The sequence below is a fragment of the Drosophila subobscura genome, chromosome J, assembly GCF_008121235.1.
Source record: "Drosophila subobscura isolate 14011-0131.10 chromosome J, UCBerk_Dsub_1.0, whole genome shotgun sequence".
NCBI lineage: Eukaryota > Metazoa > Arthropoda > Insecta > Diptera > Drosophilidae > Drosophila > Drosophila subobscura.
Window position 1 is genome coordinate 839,207 of NC_048532.1, and position 11,483 is coordinate 850,689.

Consider the following 11,483-nt stretch of genomic DNA (forward strand, 5'->3'; position numbering starts at 1 on the left):
TTAATGGTGGCTACCACCATTGGGTGCGACATTTTCTGGCTCTAAGTTGCCCAGCTTGGATGGAGGAGAGTGCCGGAAACAAGGGGCTCCGATCTCCGCTATCCATACACCTGGCAGGAGCAGCAAGTGGGAACCTTGAAAATTAAAGTGATTAAGAGTTTCCAGAGAATACCGTTGTTTCCTAAGTGTTTTGGGGCAATCGCTTTCGTTTCACCGGCAGTGACTTTTGGCCAAGGTCTTCTGGCCTGTGGATCCTCCGGCAAGGCCTTCTCGCCGCTGTTGCGATGTAAATCCAACCACTCCAACTCAAACAATCCAACCAGTGCCATTGAGATAGGCAGAGGCGCGATCCATCCACATAAGATTGATTACTCCCAGCGAAGGAGCTTGAAGGAGTGCCGAATGTTACTCTTCACCAGATTGGCCTGCGGACCTGAAAAAGACAGTTAGAGGGTAACAGTTTGAAAGTGACAGTTTCAATGTAGAAATGACCTGCCATCCAACCTGTTGTCTGCGATCGTGTCCCTCTTTGGCATTAATCTGGATAGCACAAGCAGAGTAGCCACCTCGATTAAGTTATGACCCTAGGTCGAGCCTTGGCCATAAAGAAACTATATAAGGAGGTCTCGTCGGCAAAAATAGGCAGAAGGTGCGAGTGAAAGAGCTCTCGCTGTAAGTGTGAGGGCAACGACAATGGAGTGTGCTGATTAACCATTTGAAGGCAATGTGAAGGAAAATAAACATAATAATTGTTTCATAATTTAATTTTTAATAGTTTGCCACACGACAGTAGTCTTTGTTTTAAATAAATAAACATTTTGAAAATATTTTAAGAAAAATTTTGTCCGCAACCAACCTTCCGCGTCGACAAGCAAACGAGCACTGAAAATAGGCAGATGTAGCGAGTAACTCTGCCACCGACGAGACCTCCTTATATAGTTTCTGCATGGCCTTGGCCAGGCCATGAACTCGCGCCAGCACCATTGCACCGTCCTTATGTCTGGTGAAATTTCTGGAAGCCTCCTACGGACAATTGACGCATAAGACATTGAGTACATATGTACATATAAAAAGCGTATAATAAAATAGATATTCTTTTTTCTTCTCGGTTGTTGGTTCCTCTTTCCTTATATTCGTGTACAGTTTTGCCGCGAAATAAAATATATCATCTGACCATTTCTAAGCCCTTTCAGAATAAGTTGGCTTGTTTCCTTGAGGGAAACGTGTGTTGGGTAGTGAAGATTATGGTTTTCAAATATTCTCTACATTTAATTTACTAATTGTATTTTCCCTTTCATTTTTTTAATATTTTTCGTACGTCTTTGCATGAACTTTCGTTCAGCAAATGGTAACAAATTTCTGTAGCATTTCCCAAATATAAAATTGGCGAAATTACAGAAGATGCAGTTGATCCAATTGAAAATAATGGAGATATTGCGATGGGACCCATTGACATTGGATAATTCCCAATAGTTGATACACATTCCACAGTTGATCCAATTTTTATACCCGGTACTCGAAGAGTCAATGGGTATATTGTATTTGTGCACAAAGTGGATGTATGTAACTCACAGAAGGAAACGTTTCCGACTCCACAAAGTATATATATTCTTGATCAGCATCAATAGCTGAGTCGATGTAGCCATTTCTGTCTGTCCGTCCGTCCGTCCGTCTTGTTGAGCGCTTGGATCTCAGAGACTATAAAAGCTAGAGCCACCAAATTATGCATCCAGACTTCTGTATGCTCACAATGTTACAAGTGTATTTCAAAAATGAGCCTAGCCCCTTTCCGCCCCCGCCAAAGGTCGAAAACCTCCCAAAGCTACAATTTTGAATATAAAAGAAAACTATTCCATTCCAAAACTTTTCCGTAGGGAATGACCATATCTATCAGATCGCCGAATTGGGATCAGATGGGATCATTATTATAGCCACAATGAAGAAATTAATTTGCAGTGTCTAAACCCATCCTGTCCAGCAGCTTTTGTGGTTTTTTTCACATTCTCTCATTCACACACTGCTTCTGCAGTATGCGGTCTCTGCCTCTGCCGCGTCTCTGCCTCTGCCGTGACTCTGTAGTGTGCGGCTCTAGGGGAGGGGGGCGAGCTAAATAAGTGTGTTGGCGTGAGTAGTGTTGTTGATGTAGATGAAGATGAAGAAAAAATTTAAAATTTTATAAAAACCGCTAAGGTACAGATGTAGTACTGAGTGCCGGGTATAAAAGTTGTGACGCGTAAGAAGCGTCTCACACGTCCTTCCTCGTTTCAATTGGATCAGCTGCTATGAGACCCATTATTAATATTGAAACAGATTTAAGACAAATTTATGAGTCGCAGTCCGTCCTCGTACACGAAAGTGGGAGAGTCTGCAGTCAGGGTCCGTCTGTGTTTCGGTGGCCTGTGAGGAGCTGTGAAGGTTGGCTCGCAGATGCACGGCACTGAGGGATCTGGAAATGTAGGAATCCACAAAGTAAATTGTTTTTTTTGTAGTTTGTGTTTAAACTTATCTGACAGAGGGAAGCCGGAGCTCTCAAATGGGTTTAGGTTGGCACTGGCTGAGGAGAGTTCTCAAGCCAGTTAGCAACCGACCCGTTGCCTGGCGGACAAAAGAGAGCCTGGAAAGGAAAAAATACCCAAAGTTAGATAAGATGAAGTTTGTTTTTTTGGTTGTATGTTTGTATCTGAACTTAGCTGACAGAGGGAAGCCGGAGCTCTCAAGGGGGTTGAGGTTTGTCACTGGCTGAGGAGAGTCCTCAAGCCAGTTAGCAACCGGCCCGTTGCCTGGTGGACAAAAGAGAGCCTGGAAAGGAAAAAATACCCAAAGTTAGTTAAGTTCGTGTAGTTTTTTTGTGCTGCTTCCCCTACTTACCGCTGGAGGACACCGAGAAAGTAGTATCTCGTAGAGATTTGTTTTGCTCTAGTTGGCCCGTGGGGACATTAAGTCGGCCACGCTATGCACCTGGAGCAGCTACGGGATCCCGAAGAGAGCTTCCAGTAGAGTAGTGGGCTAGAAGGTAGCAGAGCTAGGTAGCAGTGTGAGCGCCCTTGACTCTTAATCTTCTGTAGAAGATGAGAAGTCAACAGCGCTCGCAACGACGAAGAAGTTGTAGACGTTGGACAAGGAAAGACGTAGGGAACCAGGTGCAGATGGCTCCAGTAGCAGTTGTAGTTACTTTCCCCTCTTATTTCTGAGATTGCAGTATTTGGAAGTTCCGTGTTTAGTTTTTTTTTGAGGTAGTTAGATTTTCTGTAGAAGAAGGAAAAATTAGGTAGATAAAGTATATGAGCACTCATAAGAGACGGCAAGGGTGAAAATGACTCGCAGGACTCTTCAGTGAGGGAACCTGACAGGACAGATGCGAGGAGGAGTTATCCAGGGAGCGGAAGGAGGCGTAAGCGAGAGCTGGAATCGTCCGAAGACGAAAGAATTGCCGTCCGAAATTATTTCGGCCATTAACGTCGCCATAGCTCAGGCGCAGGAGACGCAGAGCAGAGCTATGACGGACACCATCCGCGGGACGTTGCAGGAGGAGTTCCGTCGTGGTTTTATGGAGCTGATGGCTGCTATAACGGAGGCAATGACGCCCCTGCGCCAGGAGGGAGAGATAATCCAGGATCTGATCTGGGAGGATGATCCGAACGGCAGGGAAGGCGGTCAGACGGCTCCAGAATGCCAAAAGCAGAGCACCGGCACCAAGCATAGATGTTCCGGGGAACACCAGGAGCGGATTCCCCAAGAGCCTCCAAGGAAGCCGGAGAAACGGGGACAAGATTGGTCCCGCATAAGGGATGATGGCGAACTGGATAAGAGACCGGGAAAACAGGAACGGAAACCAGCTGGAGACGGCAGACCACGCAGGTGTAAAACGCCCTACGAGAGGCGAGAAGAATGGAGGATATCGAGCCAGAGTCGCAGCTGTTGGAAGGAGAGAAGAAGGATAAAAGGATACTCACGTGGAATCCGAGTGGGTGTGAGCCTACGTTGGGCGCTGCAGCAGCCTAGAGGAAAGCCGTTATTATCATTTCCTTCGATTGTTTGCGAATAATTCCTGCGTCCATGTACGCCTGAATTTTCGCCAGGTGTTGCAGTCGAAGGAAATCAATCGGCAAAATACCGGATTTGGCAGTATTTTTTTTGGAGATTGGCAGGTCGATAGGCGAAGGGGCAAGGCGATCAACGGTGCCGGTGAGAGAGAGAGGGGAGAATTTTAAGAGAGGCTCGAATATATTGCGGGATCCACTAGCCAGCTCACCCACACCCTCAAAAATTACATGCCATGCCCTTGAACTTGGTTCAAGGGCAATAGAAGAGAACAGATCAGCTGCATTATGAGGGACTGCATAGACTCAGCTACGCTGAGCATGCAGTTAGTGGAAGAATAAATATCGGCAGCGGTAGATCGTTTGTGTGTGTGACCGTGGAGAAGAAAATCGGGACCAAATCGGGAAAAAGAAAAAAAACTGCCGGGCTGGATAATCGAGAGGACTTTTTGTTATCCCCATCTGAATAAAGTGAGTCCATTCCAAAGGGAAAGAATCACAGATTTAATATTTTTAAAACTCTTAGGGAAAATATAAAACCTGGATTTGCCTCCTGCATTTGGCCAAATTTCCATTCCCCTGCCCGCGGTATTGGTCACACCCCTGCCCGGGCGCGAGCCCGCCTCAACAGCGCCGCCAACAACAGATAATTAAATTGATTAAATACGCCCACCTAAATACATAAACATGCATACATAAACACCTACATATATTAATATTTAATTTATTAACCGCCCCACATATATTTATCACCCATATTAATGTAAACATTTAAATGTAGTATTTGTATTTATATTTATTTTATTATTTATATTTATTTGCTGTAACCCATTTATTTCCTCCAATTAAGTTTATTTGAAAGGCGGGAGTAGGTGGACGCGCCACCAAATTTTAGTGTAGGGAATATTAATTAAGTATGTGTTAAGTTTTTGAGTTACAAATTATAACGTTGATATGAAGTGCTAGTTTGTTTAGTATGGGGGGGAAAGGGGACCACAGCGGCGAAATGGAGATCGGCCGCTGCACTTGAAAAGGAGATTTGTAGTTGTTCTGCGTCGGAGAAATGATTGTCCGTGGGGTGTAGAGTAAAGTCCGTTGTATGTTTTTGGATTATCGTTTGTTTGTTTGTTTCTCCTTCTTTCAATTTCGCTATTCACCTATTACATGCATGTTCTTCCTCTTTCTCTATCGATATTCACATATTACATGTATGTTCTATAGCACCAAACTTCTGTAAGCATGTCAAAATGCAACAATTCAATATCTTAATGCTACAAATTCATTTTACTTATTGCCAAATACTTATTGCTCCCGGCCATAAGCCCTTTGCGCAAATTTGGCGTAAACAATGCCCTTCACAGTTATCACGGATCACGCCAGCCTGAAATGGCTCATGTCGTTGACGGACCTAAACGGACGTCTTGCGAGGTGGTCATTGCGATTGCAGAGGTTTGATTTTGGTATCGAACATTGGCGGATACACTCTCACGCTGCATCGACGAAGTGGTGATAGATCCAACGGAGATCCTCTGATTCCAGACGACAGAGTTTGAGTCTTCAGAATATCAGGAGCTGAAAGGAGTAATCGGCAAGAATCAAGACATGTTGCCCGACTTACGAGTGGTAGGGGAAATGGACGACCAAGTGGAAGGGTCCATTTGGAAATTATGGATTCCCGCGGCACTGACGGAAACTCTCATCTCCAAGGCCCGCGAAGACCACACAGCTGGACACGGGTGCATCGGCTAAGAAGGCAATTCTACTGGCCAGCGATGAAGACACAAGTGCGGGAGTATGTCCGGAACTGCGATGCATATAAGGAGTCCAAAGCACCCAATTATCGAAGCCAGGTAGGGATCGGTCAGGAATTCGTAACGGAGAGGCCGTTCCAGAAATTATACATCGATTTTCTGGGGAAGTATCCTCTGTCGAAAAGGGGACAAGCCTGGATTTTTGTCATCGTAGACCACTTCTCTAAATTCACCTTCCTGAAAGCGATGAGAGAGGCGACCGCGGCGAACGTAGTTCAATTCCTAGTACAGGAAGTGTTCTACAAGTTTGGGGTGCCCGAGGTGATCCACTCCGACAACGGAAAGCAGTTCCTGTCGAAGATCTTCCAGGAAATGACCAGCACCTTTGGTCACCTTTGATCAGCACATCTGCGCACAGCAGTCTACTCACCACAGAGCAATGTCGCCAAAAGGGTGAACCGGACAACATAAGCTGCAATCAGGACGTATTTAGAGAAAGATGATCGAGACTGGGATATGCACCTACCGGAGATTGAAGTGTCGATCCGTAGCTCAGTGCACGAAGCCACAGGCGTGACGCCGTTTTTTGCAGTTTTTGGACAGCAAATGTTCCTTAATGGGAACTGCTATAAGCTGGCGAGGAAGCTGCAGTCGCTGACGGAGCATGAGGTGCACGCTCTAGACCCCGCGGATAAATGCCACATCATCCGGGAACGTATTAAGGCCAACCTTCACCAAGCGTATGAGCGCAGCAGCCAGCGCTACAACAAACGGGCCCGAATATTCTTCGCCAAACCTGGGCAAGAGGTATACAGGCGCAACTTCACCCTCAGTGACTACAACGAGCTACAACGCCAAATTCGCCCGGAAATTCCTGAAGTGCCGAGTCGTACGCCCAGTAGGAAATAATGCCTAGGAGCTTGAAGACCTGGCGGGGAAGCCGGTGTGGATTTTTCACGCCAAAGACCTGAAATTGTAGTGGGACTAGGGAAAGCTTTAGAAGGAGAAAGGAAGAAGAATAGGGCACTCATGTACAAACCGAGTGGGTGTGATCCTACGTTGGGCGCTGCAAGATCTTAGGGTAAAGCCGTTAGGTTTCAAGTTCCTTCGAGTGTTTGCGAATAATTCTTACGTCCAGGTACGCCTGAATTTTCGCGAGGTGTTGCATTCGAAGGAGATCGATAGGCAAAAGTTTTTATATTTATGTTTAAATATGTGTTGAGTTTTTGAAGTGTGTTTAGTATGGGGGGGAAAGGGGACCACAGCGGCGAAATGGAGATCGGCTTCTGCACTTGGGAAAGGAGATTTGTAGTTGTTCTGCGTCGGAGAGATGTGTATTTTAGATTGTAGAGTAAAGTCCGTTGTATTTTTTTTGAATTATCGTTTGTTGGTTCGAGATGTCTGAACAGTTGGTTTGTTGTGCGTCCTGGGGGCCTGGGAAAAACCTATCCCTGGGATGACTGGCTAGCCGGCCTTGCCCCAACACCAATACAGGTTCGTAACAAGTCTAAGACAAAGTCATTGTTAATTATTAAAAGCAGTATAAGTATAGCAAATATATTTTTTTGGTTGAACTTTTTAGTTTTAACCTTATTATGCAATAAATTGAGGAAAGATTTGTCATACAATCAGCAAATCCTGCGGAGAATATAATGATCATTTGAGTAACCAGTTGGTAATATTATTTTTTTTTTTTTTGATATTTAATCGCTACTGCGAAATTGGTTGGTCGCAGAGATGAGTCCGCATTGACCAGGTACTTCAGTTTTGTGTTCAATATTATAAAAAAGTTACTGAAAATTTTGAACTCAAAAAAGAGTTGTTTGCCGAACGAACACTAGAAATAGAATGGTTGGTAATATTAAATTGAACATAAAAATCGAGGAAAATGATTTTAGATTCACGGTATATTTTACGGTATATTTTGAAAATGAAAAAGTATATTTCGGTATATTTTTGAGGCCCTCACGGTATATTTGATCGATAATTCCGCTGTCAGTAACATTTTATTTCTAATATTCAACATAATCAAAACAAAACAAAATAATAATACATATTCTATTCTAGTGTTCGTTCGGCAAACAACTCTTTTTTGAGTTCAAAATTTTCAGTAACTTTTTATAATATTCAACACAAAACTGAAGTACCTGGTCAATGCGGACTCATCTCTGCGACCAACCAATTTCGCTGTAGCGATTAAATATAAAAAAAAAAAAAAAAAAAATAATAATATTCAACATAAAGTACCTGGTCACTGCGGACTCATCCAACCAATTTCGCTGTAGCGAGATTAAAAAACAAAAAACAAAAAACATAATAATTCCGCTGTCACACTGAAGATTGTACAAATCAAACGATGTCGTCGTCGGAGCGAAAACTAATTGTTGTCTCTGGTTTCGGACCATTTATTGGACATGAGGAGATCAATGCCAGTTGGGAGGCTGTAAAGTTGCTGCCGGAGATGCTCACTCACAATGGCATTGAATATGTCGTGGAGAAGCGCCTGGTTCCCGTCGAGTACAGAGCAGTGGATAAGGCGTGTAAAGAGATATGGAGCCGCCAGCCAGAGGCAAATATGTTTATTTTATCCCTAGATCACGTCAATTGCGTTGCTGACGTTATTTTTTCAACACAGATGGTCATACATGTCGGAGTGTCGGGTATAGCTAAATGTGTTTATGTCGAGAAGCTGGCCTATAACCACAAGTTCAGGCGGGCAGACAATTCCGGTCAGTATTTGTCCAACGGTAGTTGTATCCTCCCACACAATGGCAGGGCAAATGTTTTGCGCTGTGGCCTTGACGTGGATCAGATCGTAGAGGCTGTAAATGCAACATGCGAGGCGTGTGTGGCCCCCGTAGTTTCGAACAGTGATAAGCCTTTGGGTGCTACAAGGGCCTCCAAAAATGTGGGCGACTTTCTGTGCGGCTACATATATCTGAAGTCTCTCGACGTGGACTCCAAGAGGAGTGTGTTTGTGCATGTACCACCAATAAATAGACCATTTAGTACCGTCCAAACGGCGGATATTGTTTTGAAAATCATTCAAGAATGCGTTCAACAAGTGGACGCTTCTGCATGTGTAAATTAAATTCCATTTAAATTAAACTTTTCGAAACTAGTTTTGAATAATAAAATTCATTTCATGTGTAAATATTATTTTCTATATAAAATATACAGTATGCATACATGAAAGACGAATTTTACCATTTTCTCTTGTAATAACGCTTCTGTCTCTTTCGAGTCATGGGACGAAGCAGAAAGAGTCAACGTTATGCGGATAATTCAATTCCGAAAATAAATCCATATTTTTCCATTAAGTCATTTTTTAAACAAACCAACGCTTTTGATTCAATTTACCTCCAAGAAAAAAATATTTATATTAGGCCAAGGGTTCCTCACGGGGCTAAGAAAGGACTTGATTTCGTTGCATAGGCTAAATTTCCGATCTCATCAAAATCAAAATGTAAATTTATGCACATACAAATTGTATGTACATATGTATGTATGTATGTCTCTTAGCTGCATTACAGATAGATATAGATAGTACGAAAATTCGGGAGGACTGACGCTGTTGATAATATTTCATTTGTATGGAATCAAAGTTTGATCATTAAATGCATAAATGGGCAAAAACTTGTCGATTTTTTTTGGGCAAGCTTCTTCATAAAGTCTCAAGTTTGAATGAAGGGTATGTGAGCTCAGAAGCAACACAAAAATGCCAAACGTCTCAAGCGCTAAAACTGAAAACGCATATGAAGTCGAGAATAGATACACGCATTGCCATCATTTATGTATTTGTCACCGCACACATGAAATTACGAAGCAGACTTGAAAAGGAAAAACGCAAAGCGACTCGGAAAAACAAATCCGAGTCGCTTTGCGTTCAATGCTCAAGAGAGCCAACTCCCTCAGCCGAAGGCTCTCTCAGCAAGAGCCGAAGGCACTGGGAGCCAATCCGCTATACTGATTATGCAGCCAGTTTTAAGTCAGTTTGACCTCTCTATGAGTTGTTTGCTTAGTGGTGGTACTACGCAGGGACTAAACGTTATGAAGGCTAAATTGAAGTAAATAAATCAATGTGCAGGATATATATATGTTACAGCAACATAAAATATACCGAAAATTATATTTCAGTCATGGCTATCAATATCAGCCAAAAACTTATATTTACGATTTACATATATATTACAAATTATTTTTAATTCTTATTTTTAATTTTTTCAATAAAAATAAGAATTAATTATGATTTTTAAAATAAAAACGAGAAGGGACGTGTGAGACGCTTCTTACGCGTCACAACTTTTATACCCGGCACTCAGTACTACATATGTACATCTGCACCTTAGCGGTTATTTGTCAAATTTCACATTTTTTCTTCATCTGTCATCTACCTTAACAACACTACACACGCCAACACGTTCCTTTAGCTCGCCACCCTCCCCTAGAGCCACACACTACAGAGTAAGGGCATAGACGCGGCAGAGTCAGAGGCAGAGACGTATCAGAGGCAGAAACTGCGCGGAGCAGAGAGAATGTGTAAAAAAAAAACAAATATAAGCTGCGGGACGGGGTGGGTTTAGGTTAGGTTAGGTTGAGGCGGTCGCCGGGATTTCACAATCCCGACCCACTTAGGCCGGTTTCGGCCCGTTGTGATTCCGCTTGGATCTTTTCCTCGTCTCCTCCCGTTTTTCAGGGTGTGAACAGTGCTCCCATCCAGATGCTCTCACAAAGTTTGCTATCTTCCTGGGGCCTATAGTAGCCATTTCTGAAATGTCATTAAGAAAAGGTGAGCCCAGATATTTTAGCCTCCTTCTACTGAGAGCCGGGCAGGAGCAGAACAGATGTTCTACTTTCTCCTCCTCGTCCTCGTCTCTACAGCTACGACAGTAGTCGTTGTAGGGGGCACCCAGCCTATTTGCATGGTTGCCTATCAGCCAGTGCCCAGTAAGAGAGCGAATGACTACGCTGCACCTCTGTCTGCTGAGTTTGCATAGTTCAGCGGTGCGTTTTTTCGAGATGTCTGGCCACGTTTGTCGGGTGATGCGACAACCCGTGACCATTTGCCATCTTTTGGTTGTTTGCAGGGTATAGTACTCTTTTATTTTGAGCTTGCAAGTGGCCATTGGCATACGTATTTCCTCCTTATCTTGATTAAGGGGGAGTGTAGTGCCAGATCTGGCCAACTCGTCTGCTATGCAGTTGCCTTCAATGCCCTGGTGTCCCGGGACCCATATTAGGCTAATAGCATATTGCCCTGCCATCTCGTGTAGAGATTTGCGACAATTAGCCACTGTGGTCGAATTCGACGAAATCGCATTTAATGATTTCAGTACCGCGTGGCTGTCACTATATATATTCAGGTGAGTAGCCGCGACTGAGATCTCTTGAAGGCATCTTAGCGCTTCATCTATAGCAATGACTTCCGCTTGGAAGACACTGCAGTGGTCTGGAAGGCGAAATGCATGCCTCATATTTAGCTGTCCGGAGTAGATTCCTCCGCCAACTTTGTTGTCTAATTTGGATCCATCTGTAAAGATGTTTATGGCCCCCTTTGGGCCAGGTGTGCCCTCGAGCCATTCCTCTCTGGGGGGGATTACGGCCTCGAAGGGGGTGCATGTGTACTCTCTCGGAACGCAATAATCAGTCCTATAAGGTACTATATTAGTGTCCCTAAAGATCGCTGAGTGAC

The 11,483-nt window shown here is 43.7% G+C and overlaps 1 protein-coding gene across 1 annotated transcript; it reads left to right on the plus strand.

Moving 5' to 3' along the window:
* The first annotated feature begins 8,045 nt into the window (after positions 1 to 8,045).
* On the plus strand, positions 8,046 to 8,889 carry LOC117893326 (pyroglutamyl-peptidase 1). The gene is made up of 2 exons (XM_034799916.1): positions 8,046 to 8,360; positions 8,427 to 8,889. The coding sequence occupies exons 1-2, from the start codon at positions 8,148 to 8,150 to the stop codon at positions 8,880 to 8,882; spliced, it is 669 nt and encodes a 222-aa protein (XP_034655807.1). The 5' UTR covers positions 8,046 to 8,147; the 3' UTR covers positions 8,883 to 8,889.
* Positions 8,890 to 11,483: the final 2,594 nt, after the last annotated feature.

Coding starts and splice junctions, on each gene's coding strand:
- LOC117893326 (XM_034799916.1), top strand. CDS start 8,148: ATGTCGTCGTCGGAGCGAAAACTAATTGTTGTCTCTGGTTTCGGACCA. Junction 8,361..8,426: donor TATGGAGCCGCCAGCCAGAG/GCAAATATGTTT, acceptor TTTTCAACACAG/ATGGTCATACATGTCGGAGT.